The sequence below is a fragment of the Hermetia illucens genome, chromosome 3 (genome assembly GCF_905115235.1).
Source record: "Hermetia illucens chromosome 3, iHerIll2.2.curated.20191125, whole genome shotgun sequence".
NCBI classification, from domain to species: domain Eukaryota; kingdom Metazoa; phylum Arthropoda; class Insecta; order Diptera; family Stratiomyidae; genus Hermetia; species Hermetia illucens.
Window position 1 is genome coordinate 162,891,078 of NC_051851.1, and position 20,947 is coordinate 162,912,024.

At 42.8% G+C, this 20,947-nt stretch overlaps 3 protein-coding genes across 4 annotated transcripts; 1 reads left to right on the forward strand and 2 right to left on the reverse strand.

Moving 5' to 3' along the window:
- Window positions 1-320: 320 nt before the first annotated feature.
- Window positions 321-2,214, reverse strand: LOC119651446 (DNA-directed RNA polymerase I subunit RPA43). The gene is made up of 2 exons (XM_038055050.1): window positions 1,571-2,214; window positions 321-1,467 (listed from the first exon to the last, which is right to left on the reverse strand). The coding sequence occupies exons 1-2, from the start codon at window positions 2,120-2,122 to the stop codon at window positions 358-360; spliced, it is 1,662 nt and encodes a 553-aa protein (XP_037910978.1). The 5' UTR covers window positions 2,123-2,214; the 3' UTR covers window positions 321-357.
- Window positions 2,215-2,293: 79 nt separating this feature from the next.
- On the forward strand, window positions 2,294-15,096 carry LOC119651445 (conserved oligomeric Golgi complex subunit 7). The gene is made up of 9 exons (XM_038055049.1): window positions 2,294-2,401; window positions 2,460-2,549; window positions 8,063-8,564; window positions 8,634-8,821; window positions 8,888-9,101; window positions 9,168-9,436; window positions 9,553-10,071; window positions 10,243-10,477; window positions 14,859-15,096. The coding sequence occupies exons 1-9, from the start codon at window positions 2,399-2,401 to the stop codon at window positions 15,029-15,031; spliced, it is 2,193 nt and encodes a 730-aa protein (XP_037910977.1). The 5' UTR covers window positions 2,294-2,398; the 3' UTR covers window positions 15,032-15,096.
- On the reverse strand, window positions 14,998-16,219 carry LOC119651447. 2 transcript variants are annotated; one of them, XM_038055053.1, is made up of 3 exons: window positions 15,787-16,219; window positions 15,565-15,720; window positions 14,998-15,504 (listed from the first exon to the last, which is right to left on the reverse strand). In XM_038055053.1, the coding sequence occupies exons 1-3, from the start codon at window positions 16,048-16,050 to the stop codon at window positions 15,118-15,120; spliced, it is 807 nt and encodes a 268-aa protein (XP_037910981.1). In that variant the 5' UTR covers window positions 16,051-16,219; the 3' UTR covers window positions 14,998-15,117. The 2 variants fall into 2 exon arrangements, with proteins under 2 accessions (XP_037910981.1, XP_037910980.1); XM_038055052.1 differs by having other exon boundaries at window positions 15,051-15,507.
- Between the last annotated feature and the right edge of the window lie 4,728 nt (window positions 16,220-20,947).

The window sequence follows — 20,947 nt, forward strand, 5'->3', positions numbered from 1 at the left end:
GTCATCACTTTTAGAGGGTCCTCTGGTCAAAAAGGAGTAATCGGTGCACCAAAGATCTAGGAGATAGTATCGTCTCAATCGATGCGGTTGGTTATCAAGTGAATGCAGACTCGGAATTTTCTCAATCTACCAAAACAAGTTGACCGTTGATCATTTGAAGAGTTTAAGCTTTGTCCGGCCGGATATCAGCAGATAATATATCATAAAGGTGAGTGGTGATAGCGAATTGAAAGCGACATGTTCACTTGGATGTATTTTTTGAGCACTAATTTCTAGATTATACCATTTGATACCAATCATTCGACGCAAAAACAATTTTATATAGTAAAAAGTATCTTTATTAACAAAATAAAAGAATCATAACTGCACCGACTTCTCCGCCTTTATTTTAGCTAAAATATTGCTTAACGAGCTACTGAGGCTTTCACTGGTATCTTCAGATTCTTTATGTTTTGCCTTTTTCTTCTTTTTCTCCTTTTTTATCGACAATTCATTGAGGTCGATAACTTTGTTTGGATCTAAAATTGTAGAATCATTTGTAACATCGTGGGATTTGTCCTTTTTCTTTTTCTTCTCGCGTTTTGCTGACGACGTGGTTGTTGTCATCTCAAAGTCGCTATCTAGATGTATTTCCGCGGTGACTACTGGTTCTGTATGATAAATTTTTCGTCGCTTGTGACGTTCTTCGGGAACAGGACTATCGGATGCGATTGAACTTATGCGCTTTCGCTTGCGATGTTTCTCATTACTTGGGCTTTCCGATGATATAACTGCAGTGGAATTTGCAAGTGGTGCGGAAGCTTTCAGCTGCTCCAGGATATTTTTCATGGAAGCATTCACTGAGTCTACTTCCTCCTTCACTTTTCGGGGCGTATCCTTGTCGGAACGCTGGGAGAGCTTCTCCGTTTTAATCTTTCTTGTGGTTTCTAAGTCAGAGTCAGTGTGTGTAAATAGCTCTTTCGTTACCTTTTGCTTCTTTTTCGACCGTTGGGAAAGTTCTTCTTGGGGTTGTGATAGCGGCTCCTCTTTGATTCGTTGACCAGGCTCTATTTCGGAAACTTCACTATCCGATACTGAACCCTTCCTCCGTCGGTGATTTGATGAAATCTCTTCCTGGGATAACGTTTCTCGTTTTACTTTTTGTACTATTCGTTCCAGTTCTGTCGGCTCCTGGGATGACTTCTCTAATTTGATTTTCGGTTTGGTGCGTCCGGTTCGATCGTCATCACTTGAGGAGCTTGAATCATCGAAAATATCAGGACTGCGGGCTTTGCTTTGGCTTGGTCTCTGACCCGGCTCTAGGTAACTAGAATCATCGCTGTCTGTGTCGGACCGCATCTGTTTCTTGATTGGCGTTTTTGGTGGCTTTGAATGAGAGTGATCAGAGTTATAGCCACTGCTCGCGTTCTCATGATTCGACTCAAATTTCACTGCTCTTCTCGAGAAACTGGAAGTTGTATCTTGGGTCTGGAATTGTGGAAACAAAGGTATTTTATGGAATTAGCCATGTTTTGGGAATTTTGAACTATCTTAACCAAGAATCGGAGGAAAATACAATCCAATTACTTACATTTGAAACATCCTCGTCTTCGTCGTCCAAATCGCCAACGAGCTCGCCCTCAAAGAACGGCATAACATTCTCCAAATCAAATTTCTTAATACGAAACTCGATCTGCGAATTCAGCTGTACATTACGAGGTACCCGGCCTTTAAGTCGTATTGAAACGCTGAACACTCTGTAGATAATCACACCAATCTGTCTTTCCGAGATATGCTTAACCAATCCCTTGATTATCGCTCCGACCTGCGGTTGGAAAACATAGCAATCCGCTAGTAAATTTAAATGAACGGCTGGATCATCGAATCGTAGAGCTGCCACATCTCCGAGGACTTTTATATTGCGTATATCAAGGATGATTCCTTTCAATCGAGCGTCGTAAAACCCAATCTTTCTCTGGGCGATGATATCCTGAAGTGTTGCTTTGAAGTTGGACAGGCCATACGGCGGGAAGTTCAAGTGGATGGGTGTGTTGACTTTTTGAACACATGATGTTTTGGATTTCACGTAGCACTCTAGCTCACTAAGGGAATATTTAACGTAATCGCGAATACGTTTACCCATTTTGGCCGCCAAGAGTGTTCAAAAATGTGACGGCTGTCAAGTTATAAAACACATGTGGACGAGGGACGAGTGACAGTTGCCAGAAATGGTTGTCAGGGTCTTGGCAGTTTAAATGTCACATTTCATATGAAGATTCGTATTGAATTGGAATAATACTGGGTCGTTGTCAAAATTTGATCAGCTGTTGTGTCACGTAAATTTAGTCTCTAGTGTTGACGTTGATTAGATGATGAATTGATAGACTAGACCGGGTGCGTCGTTTATTGTTACTCCACTATGGTAAATGTTATGTTTCCATTCATTATTAGCATCTGAAAGTTTAATCTCTTTTGTCTAGGATATAGAGGCGTTCAGTGATGAGTCCTTTGACGCAACAGCATGGATTAATTCCACCTTCAAGAACTCTGAACAACAAGACAACAAAGAGGTACTTTTATACTATTTTAATTATAATTCACAAACATAGCGTGGGTAATATGATGTATGCGGTATCATCTTAAATAACGTTTCTCTTATCTCACAAATTGGGTATAGGACCCGAGACAATGTTAACAGCCCGGAAGGATGTGTGATCTCTGGAGGAATTCACAGCCTCAATTCAAATTTTTGGGAATCTCAGATTTTTTTTCAATGAATAGGAAAACTTCGAAGGTGTGCACTCGACGTGAGTGCAACAATTGGAAAGACATTTGCATGTTTCTTGTTTTTGTGAAACTACTTCATCATCATCATCAACGGCGCAACAACCGGTATCCGGTCTCGGCCTGCCTTAATAAGGAACTCCAGACACTTCGCGTTTGCGCCGAGGTCCACCAATTCCCTATAAGCTGTCTGGCGTCCCGACCGACGTCATCCTCGTCTTCTTTTTCTACCATAGATATTGCCCTTATACACTGGCCCTTATACACGGCTGGATCATCCTCATCCATACGGATTAAGTGACCCGCCCACCGCAATCTGTTGAGCCGGATTTTGTACACTACCAGACGGTCATGATATCGCTCATAGATTTCGTCGTTATGTAGGCTACGGAATCGTCCAGCCTCACGTAGCGGGCCAAATATTCTTCGGAGGATTCTTCTTTTGAACGCGGCCAAGAGTTCGCAATTCTCCTTGTTAAGAACCCAAGTCTCCGAGGAATACATGAGGACAGGCAAGATCATTGTCTTGTACAGTCTCGGGTCGTTCATCCCATGATGTCGATATCGTCAGCATAGGCCGGATAGCTGAGTGGTTAGAGCACAAGGCTGTCGTACGGAAGGTCGCGGTTCAAATCTCGCTGGTGGCAGAGGGATTTGTATCATGATTTGACGTCGGATACCAGTCGACTCAGCTGTGAATGAGTACCTGAGTCAAATCAGGGTAATAATCTCGGGCGAGCGCAATGCTGACCACATTGTCTTCTACAGTCTACTGTAGTGTACCGTTACGGTCTTAAATGAAGTGCTCTAACACACTTCAAGGCCCTGATCCAATATGGATTGTTGTGCCAACGATTATTATTATTATTATGCTATTATAGGCGGCTTTAAAGTCGATGAACAGATGGTGCAACGGTTGTCCATATTCCAACAGTTTTCCATCGCTTGCCGCAGAGAGAAAATCTGATTTGATGCTGATTTGCGTGGAGTGAAGCCACTTTGGTATGGACCAATGATGTTCTGGGCGTATGGGGCTATCCGGCCTAGCAAGATAGTGGAGAATATCTTATAGATGGTACTCAGCAACGTGATACCTCTATAATTGCTGCACTGTGTGATATCTCCCTTTTTATGTATGAGACAGATAATGGCTCGTTGCCAATTGTCAGGCATTGATTCGCTGTCCCATACCATCAGCACAAGTTGATGAACCAGTTGGTTCCATATTTAACCAATTCGGCTGTAATTCCATTGGTTCCTGGCGACTTATGATTTTTAAGCAGATGAATTGCACGAACTGTTTCTCCTAAGGTGGTAGCAGTATTTGTCCGTCGATCTGGTTGTTCAGTAGTTCATCAAAGTACTCAACCCATCGCTCCAATAAGCCCATTCTGTCGGAAATCAGATTTTCCTCTTTGTCTCGGCAGGATGAACATCGAGGTGTGTAATGCTTCATGCTGCTGACTTGTTGGTAAAACTTGCGCCCCTGGTGCGGTTGCTCCCTGTACTTTTCTAGTTCACAGACTTGTTGGTTCTCCCAGGCTTCCTTTTTCCGTCTGTGAAGTCGCTTCTCCGCTCGACGGAGTTCGTGATAAGTCTCTGCGCGTGCCCGCGTTCTTTGAGAATGCAACATTACTCGGTATGCAGCCTTCTTCCGTTCCGTTGCTAGCTTACATTCATCATCAAACCAGTCGTTCCGACTCTCTTTGCGACTGGGGCCAAGTATGTTTGTGGCCGTATATATGATAACGTTCTTCAGGTGATTGTGAAGATCATTTGTTGATGCTTTTTCTCCAGGATCTCTGTTGACTGGGGTTATTGCGGCATCCATTTCCCTCTTATAGGTGTTGTGGAGGACTGTGTTGTGAATGGTTTCAGTATTCACTCTCACCTGATTGTCAGAGGGGATTCTTGGTGGTGTTGTTATTCGAGCTCGGAGCACCATGCAAATGAGATAGTGATCCGAGTCTATATTGGCCCCCCTATATGTTCTGACATTCATCAAGACTGAGAGGTGGTGGCGTTCCATCAACACGTGGTCAATCTGGTTGAAAGTGGTTCCGAGGGTTCGTTCTACTGCCTCGTAGAAGATATCCTTCTCCGACTCTGCAGTCTCCTCTGTAGGGGCGTGAACGTTAATGAGGCTTATATTTCTAAATTTGCCTCGCAAGCGCAGAGTGTATATGTTTTCAAAGCCGATAACAGCAGGTTTCATTTTTTGGCTGACAACGGAACCTACTACGAGCACATGGTTTACTAATCTCCGTCTAATCCGTATGGATGAGGATGATCCGGCTGGGAAAGTGTATTAGGGCAGTATCTATGGTTGACAAAGAAGACGTAGCAGATCCTGCCTCAGATGGAGCGATGGCGTAGGTCAGGACGCCAGACAGCTTTTCGGGATTTCGAGTTGGTAGACCTCAGCGCAAAACGGAGATGTCTGGAGTTCCGGATGTTGTGTCGTGATTATGATGATGGAAAATCTGGCATAAGTCGGCCGAAGTTAAACAAGATTTTTGTTTAAGGAATTGAGGGAGTGCTAAGTCAGTCATCCATTTGATGGCACGGTTGTACAGTATCAGTTACATGCTTTATGCTCGATAGTATACAAAATCACGAAAATTTCGAGTTGAAAAATGGCAACTCTATTCTAAATTAAGTACACGAACTAAAGGCGCAAACCCGAAGTATTGCATATACCTTAGAACACTGATTCATCTTTCATCGAAAAACATTTTCTACCTCTTTTAAAACATTTTGCCAGAAACAAAAGTTGTTAGGTGATATTTTACACGTCATATTTCCACTACTGAAGTACAAATACAGAAAATACGATGGTCCTACTTACGGTTACAAGTGTTTATAGGAACAGTGGAGCACGCTATATTATACTATAACACGAAATAACGACTTTCACGGATTGTGAAGTGTTTGACTTCAACTGACCATCTATGTTGTTATCACATACCGAAATACGTGCTCATGTAACCACGTGGATTTTAGGTACAATATATACGATATTTTGGTCCAGAATAATGAAAGTCGCGATGGTGGAGTTCCAAAAGAAGCGTCCGATGTAGATTCTCTTACTCTAAATTCAAGGGTGAACTTCGACAATATCAGCTCGAACATTTACTTGATGACTGCAACGATAAAGGTGAAAGACAACTGTTGTTGTCTAGCCGTCGATCCGGTCAGGGCTTGCTATTAGGTTAGCTGTGTTTCGACTGACCGACAACGAACATTAATCAAATCGGCCGTATCGCAATCAGCAGGAATTTTATTATTTTTTTCCAGGATATGCGCCAAAAAGGGGTGCTAGTATCAACTTCTAAGAAGGTTATTATTTGGTGGCTTAAAAATAGAGTGAGGTTCTGCAGCAAGGGTCTACCTTTCAGATAAAAAAAGAGGCCAGCATTTTGTTTGGGATAATATAACACTGTCTTTCAGGCTGGGAATATGTGATCTTAAGGGCGATAAGCTGAGTGAGGGAACCCTGTGGCGTAGAGTAAAATGAAATTTCAGATGCCTATAAAGAAAAGAGGCAGAGCCTAAATGCCGCTAGATACACCAAAATTCTAGTAAGCAGCTTATGAGATGCAAGAAGCACTTTATCACGATTCTTCTGACGATTCTCCACATTCTGCCGATAGAATGACAACTCACGATTCCATGCAAAGTTGTGCTGCAGTAAAACGAAGGAGTTTGATGTTTAAAGTGTTATCCAAAAGGATTTTGTGAAACGATAATGTTTCTTCTTTTTATCGGTGATGATTTTCATGCCCCCTTGGCCGGGAAATAACACTTCAATGGACCCTTAGGGCGGGGGGGGGGGGGGGTTTGGACAATAACGGTTCTTCTAGTTACTCTACAACGAAGAAAGGGCATTCTCCCGTACGTCTCTCTTTGCCGATACTTTCGATTCAGAGGATGGACAGAAAAGGATAGTTTGCACGATTTCTTCCATCTTAGGTGCTTCTACAAGTGGTCCATAAGTTTCTATACTTGAGGCTCCATAGTCTCCCGAAGCCTCAGGCAGTTCATGCGTAAACTGTCCATCAATTCACGAGTGATTTTCCGTAACGGAGTCTCTTCTTTGCACGCTGTTACATCACAAACTGTTCGATAAGGCTCGTTGAGTCCACTAGTGATTCAGTAATGGCTTTTCTATCTGCATTTGGTGCCTCATTTGCCCTCTTTCCCGACGTTTTATCTAGTGAATATTCGACAAGATTGTCAGAAGCTATGCGTCATTTCAAAGGAAATTTACTTACTTGTTGTCATGTCATTCTTCAAAGCACGAGGACTCCGTAACAAAGACTACATCAGGCATATCGCCTCGTAATCAGGGCGCCGGAATTTGAAAATACTACCGACATTTATGCCGTGAGTCTCATCCTAGCGGCTATCTTTACAATGAGTTCCAATTAGGAATTTTCTTTTCAGATTTCGGACCTCCTTTTCGTATTCTGGATCTTATCCTCCAACATGTTGAGCTAATCCCAAAAAGTAGGCATACTAGGATCGATTGTTGTGAGGCAATGTTGAACCATTTGATTTCCGTATAATTGACCTAGAAAAATTCATCTCTTCGGCTATTTCTCCGCCCTCGTACGTTGACGGTATCTCGAACTCAGAATCTGGCGGTGCCCGACGTATGAGGATGCAACGATAGTCAGTCCTGATTTCAGCACTACCTGCTCAGGAGATGCGATTTACCTCCTCTTTCCTGAACTATTTGCCCCATTTGTTTGTGAGCAGTTGCATTTTAGTGTAAACTTCTTTGCAGGATGTAGGCTTTTACATAGCTTTTCTTTGAAGACCATAACATGGAACCAGGACCTTGTAACATTCCCTTTCTCCACTTCCCCCCCCCCCCCCCTATCTTTCGTTGGCCTGATTTGTGCAGATATCCGTTTCCAGCTTCATCACATTCCTTCTGCAGGTCGTGATGTTGAGGTCTGAATTAGGTAGGTTTACGGTTTATCCGGGCACTGTAATTAGGGTGTCTTCTAAAGCGAGAAGAAAAGAAATGGAGCCTTGAGCCGAGTTTTTGAACCTTCATGAAGTGTTTAATATTCGTTGAGTATGTTCCATAATTCTAATGTGTTACCAACGTTCTTAGGTTTAAGTGTTTTGATTTCTTGCTATGAGGGCTCCCTAAAAGTGAAGCCTACATCAACTATAATTTAGTTAAAATTAGTATTATATTTCTATAGTTCGTGTTTCGTCATTTTGTCGATTTGTTAACAGAAATCCTGCAATAATTTGTCATTTGATTTTATTCCAAATCATCCAGCTTTTCGTCTCATCTCTTGTCTCTAAACTTCAACTTTATGTCCAACAAGTCAACTCGGCTCTTGAAGATACCAGCCAGCAAGTTCTGGCAGGCCTCCCCCGGGTAATGAAAGATGCCCAACATCTACAAAGTGAAGTGATCTCACTTCGTACAAAAATGACCGAGGTACAGTCGGAAATTTGCCAAGTACAAGAAGAAACTGGTGCTTGTATGTCGAATCTAGAGCGATTGGATTCACTCAAGACGAAATTACAATTGGCCAAACAAGGACTACAAGAATCTGATGGATGGGGCAAGCTTGTGGCTGAGCTGGAAGACCTTTTTGAGAGAAACGATTTGATTAAAATTTGTGAGAAATTGGATTCATTGCAAAAGTCACTTGCAGCACAGGAAGGACTTCCGGGGCAGAGTGATCGCGAAAGCCAAGTAGAAGGTTTCAAAAATCGACTAGAAGCGCTAGCAAGTCCTGCAGTTGTGCAATGTTTCACTGTTGGTGATGCGGGTAAGCAATTCTTTCCATTTTTCCCAAAATGTAATTGAAATTAACAATTTTTCCCTTCATTATGTACAGAACAAGCTAGAAAGTATGTGAAAATATTCTCCAGCATGAGACGTTTACCTCAGCTCACTCAGTATTATCGAACAGTTCAGAAAACAGCACTCCAGCAACATTGGAGTGAGATCCTGGATTTATCGGAGAATTCAAATCGGTTTTTACATGATTTTTATGAATACTTGGCAGAAAATTACCAAAAGCAAGTGAGTTTAGGTAGAAATGCGAATATTGTCATTGGATTAATAATTTCTCGTCTACGATTTTTTCAGGTAAAATGGTGTGCTAATGTTTTCGGGCAACAATCAAGTAGCGAAGCGATCCTGGCCTTAATAGAATTATTTTCATCGCTACAACCCAGTCGGGAGTCTACAATTTTGGGTGCACTTAAACGATCTAATGAAAAATTGGAAATTCTGCAGGAATTCTCGAGTGCTAACATTTACTTTGCGAATTTACTTCAGAAGAGTTTCGATACAACTGGAAGTATGGGAAAATAGTATAAGTAGTAAGCGGTAGTTATTATCTACTTTTTTCTTTTAATTTTTGTAGTCCAACCAGTAAAGGAGAATATTGGGAAACTTTCAAAAGTGATATTCGTTTACTTCAATACATTTATCAGTCAGTATCCTGCTATCGAACAGAATTGGCTTGCAACAAACTTAACGACCATAAACTCGTCACAGACGTCTGCAATGGAAACTGTTAGGACCTTGGGTAATGCTAATCGAAAGATGATTGAATGGGCGGAAGAAGCACTGAAGAGATGTGAGAGCATAACCCAAAATTGCGGAATAGTTGCGCTGACGACGGTCCTAAACGTAAGTTTTGATAAAACTATTTTCGATGTGTTTGATTCATCAGAAGTATTGTATCAATTTGCTAAAATGGGCTCAGTTGTTGGAATTTAAAAAGGAATGTATCCTTCCCCTTTCAGTCAATCTTAAAACAATTCATCGAAAAATACAAAAAGGCCCAACAACAACTAAGCGCAAGTCGTAGTGTTGAGCAAAATTGGAGTCTTCTTCAAAACTGCATGTCATTGCTACAAAATCTTGGTGACTTGCAAACACTGCTTAAGCAACTTGAGAAGAAAGTGAGCGAGAAGGTTTTGGAAACTAACACACGCTTGGAAGAGGTAGATGATTCCTATTTAGGCTATCTGTTGATCGAGAAACGCGACAAAAACGAGCTAAAAAAATGTGTAGCCAAAGTGAAGGATAGCCAACAGAAGGAGTTGCTGGCGACAGATACAAATGAATCGCCATGTGGCATATTTGCTGGAGTTTTTGAGGCAATTCGTCCAATTTGTATTGAAACACATGATACAACGTTGGCGGCTGTTTTTGCACCAATTGAAAATCATCTACAAAATATTGAACCACCAGAAATTGTAAATGCATCGGGTGGAGACTTGCCGGACTATAGTTTTGCACCGCAGGAGTTTATTACGCAGGTGAGAATATAACTTAACTTTAAAACTTTGATTGATTTTTCGTTATAAAAATGGTTGCTATGAACCATAGAAAGTCTAGTTTCGTTACTTTTTATCAAAAATTAGGTTTTCTACTTGTCCAAAAACACTCATTGCCAATCAGTTTCAGATTTTTATTATATTTAATTTCAGATTGGTCAATATTTGCTTACATTGCCCCAACATTTGGAGCCATTACTCCTTTCTCCGGCTCCTGCTTTGAAAGTTGCTTTGGAATCGTGCGATAAGAAATATACGAAAAACATTCCCAGTGCTGATGTGCTTTTATCGTTGATCGTGGAAGAGTGCTGTGCTATGTATCAGACCCAAATATTGCAGATAAAATCATTGAACACGTCGGCTGCCAAACAAGTTGCTACCGATATCGGTGAGTGAAATTTAAGATTGTAATAGAATAGGATATTCAACACATTTAGGGTATTATATTTATCGTCCTTCTGCGATTGCACATAGAATTGACTTAACTTAAAGGTCATCATCAGCGGCGAAACAACCGGTATCCGGTCTAGGTCTGCCTTAATAAGGAACTCCAGACATCTCGGTTTTGCGCCGAGGTCCACCAATTCGATATCCCTAAAAGCTGTCTGGCGTCCTGACCTACGCCATCGTTCCATCTCAAGCAGGGTCTTTGTTTGTTTTTCCCGTTTGGCCAGTGCGATTTGATGTTGTTGGTTGATTGGTTTTCGGTGCTGATGTTGCCACCATATATTTTGTCTTGCCTACATTGATGTGCAGCCCAAGATCTCGCGCCACCTGCTCGATCTGGATGAAGGCAGTTTGTACATCTCGTCGTTCTTCCGATGATGTCGATATCGGCAGCACAGACCAGTAGTTAGGTGGACTTGAAAAGGATCGTACCCCTCGCATTTACCTCAGCATCACGGATCACCTTTTCCACGGCTGGGTTAAAGAGGACGCAAGATAGGGTATATCCTTGTCTTAGACCGTTGTTGATGTCGAATGGTCTTGAAAGTGATACTGCTACCTTAATCTGGCCTCGCACATTGGCCAGGGTCAGCCTAGTCAGTTTGTCAATTTCGTCAAGTACCGAATTCTTCCATGGCCGTATACAGTTTTACCCTGGCTATACTATCATAGGCGACCTTAAAGTCGACGAAAAAATGGTGCAATTGATGTTCATATTCCAACAGTTTTTCCATCGCTTGCTGCAGAGAGAAAATCTGATCTGTTGTTGATTTGCCTAGAGTGAAGCCTCTTTGTTATGGGCCAATGAAGGAAGAGAGCGGAGAATATCCTATAGATGGTACTCAGTTACCGGATACCTCTATAATTGCGCTGTGTGATATCTCCCTTGTTATGTATGAGAGAGATAATGGCTCGTTGCCAGTCGTCAAGTATTGATCCGCAGTCCCACACCTTGACCATAAGTTGATGAACTACTTGGTGTAATTGGTCGCCTCCATATTAAACCAATTTAGCTGTAATTACATCGGCTACTGGCGACTTTTGATTTTTAAGCCGATGAATTGCACGGACTCTTTCTTCTATATTTGGTGGTGGCAGTATCTGTCCGTCGTCTTCAGTTGGCGGGACCTTCAACTCGCCACTGTTCTGGTTGTTGAGCAGTTCATCAAAATACTCAACTCATCGCTCCAATATGCCCATTTCGTTGGAAATTAGATTTCCCTCTTTGTCCCGGAGGATGAGGCATCGAGGTGTATAAGGCTTCATGCTGCTGACTTGTTGCTAAAACTCGCACGCCTGGTGCGGTTGCTCACTGTAGTTTTCGAGTTCACAGACTTGGTGGTTTTTCCAGGCTTCCTTTTTTTGTCTGTGAAGTCGCTTCTTCGTTCGCTGAAGTTCGTGATAAGTCCCGCATCATTTGAGAATGCAAAATTACTCGGTATGTGGCATTCTTCCGTTCCATTGCTAACTTCATCATCGAACCATCCGTTCCAACACTTTTTGCGGTTGGGGCCAAGTATGTTTGTGGCCGTATTAATGTAATGTCCTTTAGATGACTGTGAAGATCATTTGTTGATGTTTTATCTCCCCTGACCCTGTTGTGGCTTCGTAACAAGTTGTTTTCCGTGTAGGGTTGTCAGCCCAGTTTATCCCGTTTTTAGGCGCGGGAGATCCGCCTTCATCCTTCTTCGTCTGCAGCTTTTCGTTAAGAAAGAGCTTCCAGCGGTCACCACTTGGAGGTGGAGATAGAGTTTGGTAGTAGAGCTGTTGGTGCTGGTTCAGCAGGCGTTTCCCAGGTTTTATGCTCCATCATGGATATCAATCTATTATACGTTTCGCCCTGGGACGTATACTGCTCTTTGAGCACTTTTGCAATATACATTGTCTAAAGCTCAGGAGTGGGAAATGCAGGCCGCTTCATATTTTCAGCCAATTCGTCAGTAGCGCCGACGATATCAGGGCAGTAGATACACTTCCCTTTTGCACAAGGTGTAATCATATAATTTCTTGTTCGCAAAGCAATCAACGTGTTAGAAATTTTCCACAGATTGACCACACATTTCGATGATCAAACACTGTTAAGGACTCATGTTTGCTTGGTATAAAGACTTCAAGGAAGGATGGATATGAATGGGAAATCAAAAATACGATCGCCATCTTCGACATTATTAAAGAGGAAGGCCGAATCTGGCTTCCCTAAATTGCAGAGAAGGTCGGAATGAGTTGTGGAAGTTGTCCAATGATAAATGCGAATGGCATATCTGGCAGATGGATCCCTCGCCATTTGACCGAAGATCGGAAGCTGAGGTGTTTGGAGGTTTGTCGGGCACTTGGATAGTCTCTGCCCTGGGGCGGCAACCCTATCTGCCAAACCAAAACCAAGTGGCCGAGGAGAACCTCCATAGTGGTGGCACCGAGAGACGCTGTAATCACTTTGGTTTGCCTGCCGTGATTCAGTAGGCGAATGCTCCAAAGGCCTAATCAGGGCGATCAGACCCGAGTCTGCACGGGGACTCATCTGAAGTGGCAAATTGGTCACGAAACCTTACCAGGGGTATACTGGTACCATGGGAACCGGGAAAGCCCCTGGACTCACATACTTCGGGTGAACTCCTGTTGTATGTGAGGACAACTCGGTTATTTGCGGTTGGCCCCCCTAGTGGGAGTTTCATGGTGGTTGTGGTTATGCTCAAGCGAGAAGAGACCTTCGGGCCTCGACGTGGTGTTGCGTATCAACACGGGTGCCGTACTCCATAGTTCGGTAGAGATTTAGGTAATTCTTGCATCCACCAGTATGAATGCTAAGCCATGCACTTGGTATAGACTGGTACCGTTGTTGCTTGTCTCAGCGGGGCTCTGATTGTGGTCACAAAAAATCAATCCGTGTCTGAAGAGGACCGTAGGATTAAGTCTCACGACAGGTGCCTACGTAAAACACCATGGGCTTCACTGCTTAACATCTTCGTGCCGCTTCGGTCACGCTGCTCCCAGGGCAGAAGTGAGGCAGCGTCTGACGATTTGCCTCTGCTCTGATAAGAAAAAGTAAAGCCGTCTTCGTCTAATACTTATAATAGTATTTTTAAGTCGGATTGTTATTTGTGACGAAACATGCACAGTTCGCGAATGAGGCAAGAGTGAAGGACTTAATACGTCATTGACCCAATCAACTTCATTCTAAGATATTACGAATTTTAGTTCCGTTATCTGGGATATATAGTAGGAGAGGCAACAAACGCGGACAATATGAGAACGTTTAGGTAATGGAGAGAGTAAGAACGCTGAAGTCCTGTCTGAAAAGGGCTCACTTGATATTGGTCAGAAGAAAACGGTCATGATCACTAACGACAAGAAAAATAGTATGATAAAAGTCGAGGGATATATGCTCATCTCTAAATTAGCTATCAAAAATCGCTATCAACAGATAGCGGATACTAATACGATACTTGCAAGAATGTTGCCGAATATCAGTGAAGTAAAATGCAACTGAATTTTAGTTATAACCGCAATATGGCTGTAGGAATATGCGCCGTTCGTATGAACAAAAGGGCTTACGAGCTTGTAAGACTGAACAACTAAACAATGGTAAATTTGGTTAACCGAGAAGGGTAGTTTGATCCCCATAGGCTTACTTATGGGAAATGGATTTGATGTACACAAAAAGCAGATGAATGGTTGGATGGGGGGGATTACATTCACTTGTACATCGATGGAGCGAGTTTGTAAAGTGGGGGTGGGGGGTAATCATAATAATTACAGCACGCGCAAACCAAATTATAATATTATAAAGTTCCACGCAAGAATTCCAAGATGAGGTTCTTTGACTAGGTCACTGGCTTCCACGATGATAAGCGTGCTGTTTTGAGTTGATTGGAAAAAGAAATCTTTAGGCCATTTTGTTTACGCAATTTTTATTTTTATTTTTGTTGTTAATGTTTCTTAATGTTGATATATATGTTACATATCGTCGTCTGTGCCCAGTATAATCTCCGTCACCTCCATTTGTTCCTTCTTCGCCCACGAGACGCGAAGCGTTTCACTTTTACATGTGGGGATCGGTGCTCCTTTGTCAGTAATGCGATGTTCAAGCTTATAATTTCGATTTCATTAAATCATTTAAGAAGGAAACTCGCCATGAGTTTAGTGAACAAGATAATAGCTGATCTTATTTCTGGATCAGGTTTCGTGGGTTATATACATTTATCTATCTAAATTTGCACTTTTTGTATAGTAACGATCGAATTTGCATTGCCTTTGTAAATAACTATAAATTAAATTCTCAACTATAAGCTGAATTCTAACTAGAATTTTCGATTATTTTTCAGAATACGTTGGCAGCGTTTTAGATGAACTGGGTCTAAACTTGAGCGGACATCTCCAGCAGACTGCGGCTCTACTACGTGCTCCAGCGGACAACTATCTGTCTCTAAGTTCAGGTTGCGAGCCACGCCTCGTTACAGCTATCCGGCAGATGCGAGAGATCATCTCTACAGAATAGTTTAAGACGATATTTAACGCAAATTGAAGAAAAACATAATAAAGCTTAAAAAGGTGAATATGAAATATTTTTCTTTTCTTTTATTATCACTTTTGATTAGTAACCAATGGTGTGGATTGTGCCTGTTTAAGTAGAAAAGCTTTCAATGCCATTATTCCGATTTCAAAGTATTCCATATGTTTAAGATGTTCCTGACGACGGAAAAGTCGTTCATCTTCAAGGATCTTCATTCGCATAGCATGCAGTTCGTCTTGTTTGGTGAGGGCTGAGTCGGGTGATTGGACTGTCGACATTAAGGAAGCTTGAAGAGTGGTACTGTTGAACGGAGGTCTCAAATTGAAACCAGCGAAATCAGTATCAGCATCTTTCGAAAGCGGGACCTTCAAAGAGGATGATTTTCCGACCTCTTGTGCTTTAGCCCGGTCCGAGGTCTCTAATTGTTTTGTTTCTTGTAGCTTCTCAATGTCCACACACTTCTAGAAATATCTATTACGGTCTCAATTCTATCCAATAGGTATAAGAAGAGAACTTACAATTTTGGCCTTGGGGCTCCTTACTTCACTATCATCGCTTTGTCCTTGTTCAGTTTCAGTTTGAGCAAGGGCGTCTAGAATTGTTTTTCGTTCTAGTTCAATTTTAACGATCTTGCCATCAATTTTTTCGTCTGATTGATTAGCATCTGTTGTTGTCTATAAAAAATTTAGAGCGTTACGCAAGATGTTTTCTATTGTGAACAATGGACCATTGCACGAAACCTTGTTCATTCTCCTCATCCGATACTTATTGGCTTCATAAAATAGTTTCAATTGGAGAGCTGTCCTTGGTTCAGTATTCAATTGATTGTATTGAGTTTTGATATTTTCCCATGTCTCCGATTTAAGTTTTGACGTAAACTTGTCCATTCGCTTGTTTTCAATAACACTTAGATGAGGTTGAACTAGATTTATTAGTACTTGACGATCAGATTCAGTAAAGTTAATTGACCGCTTGCGACGTTTTTGAACTATGACGGAATGCATTGCTGGTTGGATACTGTTTTCTTCGAATTGGGCGCTCTAGATTATACGAAATGACGCTATATTGATATGTTATTCGTAGCACAATCAAATGTAAATTGGCATTAATTGAAGCAGATTGTTATGATTTGACTTTTTTAAAATTAAATACTTTCGCGTCTCTTTTGTTCGATTAAATAAAACTTTTTTAGTAAAAGCATATATGCAAAGTTGTTAGTAAATTTTTCATAGATAGCTTTGTTTACTTTATTTGTGGAAAAAGTAATTATTATTGAGAAGCTGAACTTATATAAGCAAGAAGTGTTTGCTGTATCGCTACATTTTGTAGAAATATCATCTTCGTTTGGAGGATGGTGCTTGTGTAGGGATCCCATGCTTGCGTAGTAGTTTTATCTTGGTCCTATTAGTTGGAAACTATGTATGACCTAGTTCTTTCTCATAAGGGTACAATAGGTTTTATTGTGTCCGCAGTTTTTGTTTTTTTTCGGTACTAGACCGGCGGCCCGTCCGTGGATCTTTCGCCGTGGATGGGATTAGGGTTAGGGCTTGGTATGTCAAGGTTAGAGGCGAACGGGGGAAAAGGATGGCTGAATGTTTGGCATACGTAAAGGAATGAAAGATATTTTGAGATTTTCATTTATCTAGGAAGCTAAGGGTTGTCCTATGCGGACGGAAGTTCAGGATTTTAGAACGCTTAATTGCGAAACCATACACAGAGTAGAAACCTTTTCTTATGTGTAGTAGGCAAATTATGTATTACGCTGAAAGTACGGCGTTGCATCACCAACATGGTCATCAAGGCTGTCAACCAACCAAACTCCCCTAACAGGTTTGCCAGTCGTGATTTTGCGACTGCGCGAGATAATATGTGGAACCTGACGGCACGTACTGGAGCTAACTCAAATGTTAGTAGTTCGGCGAGATGAGGGCCGAGATTCTGGGTTCTCTTTCTCCCTGTCAGAACACAGAGATTTTATCGTGTGCCTTGACACAGTTATTAAAAAGACTAAACCCATCTGGGGTAAACTACTCTAATAGAGACGTGATACCAACAAACGGCCTAATAAAGGGGGGGGGGGGTGGTTTGGTTTGTCACTTCACGAACTCTTGAGGATAAAAAAAATTCAGGTATCTGCTGGAAAAAACTTTGTTCCGACATTGGAGAGTCTGGCGGACCGGAGTCGGCAAAATGCATGTTTCTATCGAATGGCGAACTTGGCTAACTTTTTGCGTCTCTTTGCCACCTTCTTCTACAAAGTCGGAAGCTGTTCCCGTCAGTAAACGCCTGGTGGTTGGTCATTTTTGGGATTCAGTCAACGATGCTTTTGTTTGCTGAGACGAACCCCAGGCGTTCACCTGACCAATGAGACCAAACATCAGCCAAAATACGAAAATAGTTAGCCTTGCAAATGGGTAAGATGCTCACAACTTTGTGCTTTTCACTGTCGCTGCTGCATCACACGCAGCTCAAAATTATTTGCGATTTTCGCCAGTGAGCACGACACCAGACAACACTCACTTTTCTCAATAATTTTAGGCTGGACTTATTTTAGCGAATTTACCGATTGGACAGGGACCGTGGCCTGATGGGAAATCGAGTATGAATTAAAACAGAAAAAAAATGTTTTTTCTCCGTTTGCACGATTCCTAGCGCTAATCACGAAAGGCGATGGAAAGGCGCTCCGTGTCTTCAATGAAAATTATACTCGTGAAAACAACTAGTGAAAACGAGCAGTGGATTAAAGGGAAAACTTGTAATTTTGAGCCATTCGACCATTGTCGTCTCAAATAAAACTCCATGTCTGCCTCGAATCTCGCCGACACACTCTCCCCGTTCTTTCCTCTTTTTTCCCTACCAAGAACAAAATTCGTCAGCGATGTAGCGCGGCAAAGCAGAGCAGGGCAACCACAATGGAAAATTTTCCTTCCGTGGTCGACTCAAATTTGAGAATTTCAAAATTTTAATATCCAAACCTCGGAGGCGGCCAGGGTAATTATATCGACAGAACATATGGTTGGACTCTTCTGGTTGATACCGCGAAGAATGTCTTTTCTAAAAACAAGAAGCCCGTGCTCAACTGAATGATCGAAGGACTACGGAGAGCATCTATTCCCAAATAGTTTCCGCTGGAGAACGTTTGCAGAAAGTTTTCTGTTGAGAGTTACATCATCACGACCACTGATGAAGAAATGGTTCTGATAGAAGAGATAAATCCTTATTGCAGGTGGTAAGGGCTGGACTAAAGTAGGACAGTCTTGTGTAGAATGGTGGAATGGTTTACCCAGTGTCCGTAGCGTGAATCTAGTTAGAGCTGGGCAAACGCAAAGGAAATGCCTGAGGGTTTTCCCTTCTCCGCAGCTTCGGTAATGCGAATTTTAGGGTATGCCGTGCCTGGTGGCATGGTCCTCTATGAGCTAGTGCTCCGTGTGGACCGTCGTAATTTTATATGCATTTGCACGCGTCTGGCAAAGGAGCTCTTGTGATCGGATTTTGTTATAAGTGGGCCAAATTCACCTGGATTTGGCACAGGTGGTGAGCCTTGGGCATCTGAGGTCCCGAGGTCGCTAAGTAGTGCGAGTAGATTCCGCCTTTGACAGTCGCCAGCGAGATACTCACTGTAGCCGCCAAAGGACTGTCAAGAGCAGAGCCATACCTGTCCAATCCTTCAGCCCGCTCGCCCCTCTCTATGTTCCTATGGCCGGGAACCCGGAGACTATGAACGTGCCGCCCACACTGTTTAGCGCATTTTTGCATTGCCCCATCAGCTTGGAGGATGTCATTGACGGGTACAAGGCCTTAATGGTAGTTTGACTGTCGGTCAGAATGGCTATGTTACGCTTGGGGCTCGGATCATGCACCAGCCATCGACAGGCTTCCAGTATTGCCAGTACTTCCGCTTGGAATTCACTGGCAAAACCTGGGAGACCATACGCCTCGGGTACACTGTGTGTTTCCGAGAAAACCCCCGTGCCGACTCCATAGACCATCTTTGATTTGTCGGTGAAGAATACTGTGTCATAGCCTTGGCACACGCCGCCGGTCTTACACTCTGCCCTGGTTGCAAATTCACAGCAAAGTTTCTCGTGAAGTTTAGCTTGCGTGTGGCATAGTCCGTGAGGAGTGTCCAGATTTCCCGAGCTACTTCGTCTAAAATATTACTATGGCTGTAGGGCTTCGCTATACAGCAACCGGACTCGCGTAGTTTGACGGCACTGCACGCTACAATGTATTTAATGTGGAGGTCTAAGGGGAGGAGATGCGGGAGTGCATTGAAAGCATCTGCCGGTCAGGACTGCATCTGCACACGCGACTCCTTTGATTCTATTAAGCTTTGTCCTATTGTACTTTTTGCTCAAAACCTGTTACCATATAATAGAGCCGTGCGTTAGGATGAGACGCACCACAGTTATCTATATCCGGAGAACAATTCTCGACCGAAGACCCCATTTCTTAGCAAAGGCATACAAGGCTATACAGTCCTTCTTAACCGTTCTGCATAAAAATGTAAAGGTGATCTATCGACGCACGATCCAAACGTAAATACAATGTGGGGGAAAAGTAATTACCTGATGTTCTTTTGCTGTAATTTCCATTTATTTGAAGACTTCGCTTCTGCTTGTGAAATTTATTTATTTGATCCATTAGAATTTATTCCATTCCATCAAGTTGAGAAAATGATATCGGTAAAGTGGCCGCCGCCAGAATTGATGACCATACCGTACCGTTTTATGGCATTTTCCATCACTCTTGGCAGAACTTCGGGCGACAGGTTCTCGCATTCCTGGCGAATATTCTTCTTAAGGGCTTCAAGAGTCTGAGGCTTGCTGACGTAAACCAGTGACTTCAAAAACAAGTCTGGAACGATTAAATCTGGTGATCCGGTCGACCAGTGTAAATCACCAAAACGAGAGATTAAGCGATCTGGAAATGCTTCCTTCAGAATATCGGTTGTGGCTCGAGCAGTCTGCACCGTTGCACTGTCCTGTCCACATGTTCTCCAATGTCAATTCATCCCATTGAGAAATTTCGGTAACCATGGCTTTATAGCGCGCGTCATCCAAACTCGTTTTTGGCCCGCGGCGTTCTCAAAGAAAAATGGCCCGATGACTCCTCCAGCGTAAAAATCACATCACGCAGTAATTTTGAGCGGGTGTAATGGCTCTTCGTGGGTGATACACGGATTTTCAGTGCCCCAGAATCGATTATTTTGTTTATTCACGTAACCGCTAAGATGGAAATGAGCTTGACCGGTCATGATAATTTTCGATAAAAAATCGTCTTCCTCTTAGTTGAGATCAAGATTACGGCGGTCTGCACGGGGCACTGGCCCATAGGGGACCATGCCGCTAGGCTCGGCTTACCCTACAACTCGCATTGCCGAAGCTGCGGAGAAGGAAGGGAAACCCTCATGCACTTTCTCTGCGATTGCCCGGCTCTGGCTCGAGTCAGGCTGCGGACACTGGGTAAACCATTCTTTGCGGACCTCAGTGAGATTTCTAGTTACAGGGTCGGAGAGCTGCTTTCCTTCGTGAATGCTACGGGCTGGCTCTGAAGACCCGAGCCAGCTGGACTCCGCTTCCCTGTCCCTATAACAACAGTCACGATCTTAGGAGTTTGTGGCATCAAAACGGCGCACCAAAGCGCTAATTGGGCTCCTCGGAGCGGCCACTGATACCTACCTACCTACCTTAGTTGAGATTTAGGATGGTGTAGGTCAGGACGCCAGACAGCTTTTAGGGATATGAAATTGGTGGATCTCGGCGCAAAACCGGGATGTCTGGAGTTCCTTATTAAGGCAAGTCTAGACCGGATACCAGTTGTTGCGCCGTTGAAGATGATGATCTTTTCAGGCAGTTCATGTATGACTTCCTGCAGTAGATGTTGAAGACTTTCCTGATC

Coding starts and splice junctions, on each gene's coding strand:
- LOC119651446 (XM_038055050.1), bottom strand. CDS start 2,122: ATGGGTAAACGTATTCGCGATTACGTTAAATATTCCCTTAGTGAGCTA. Junction 1,468..1,570: donor AAGACGAGGATGTTTCAAAT/GTAAGTAATTGG, acceptor CCACAATTCCAG/ACCCAAGATACAACTTCCAG.
- LOC119651445 (XM_038055049.1), top strand. Junction 9,102..9,167: donor GAGTTTCGATACAACTGGAA/GTATGGGAAAAT, acceptor TAATTTTTGTAG/TCCAACCAGTAAAGGAGAAT. Junction 10,478..14,858: donor ACAAGTTGCTACCGATATCG/GTGAGTGAAATT, acceptor ATTATTTTTCAG/AATACGTTGGCAGCGTTTTA.
- LOC119651447 (XM_038055052.1), bottom strand. CDS start 16,050: ATGCATTCCGTCATAGTTCAAAAACGTCGCAAGCGGTCAATTAACTTT. Junction 15,721..15,786: donor GGATGAGGAGAATGAACAAG/GTTTCGTGCAAT, acceptor AATTTTTTATAG/ACAACAACAGATGCTAATCA. Junction 15,508..15,564: donor GGAGCCCCAAGGCCAAAATT/GTAAGTTCTCTT, acceptor AGATATTTCTAG/AAGTGTGTGGACATTGAGAA.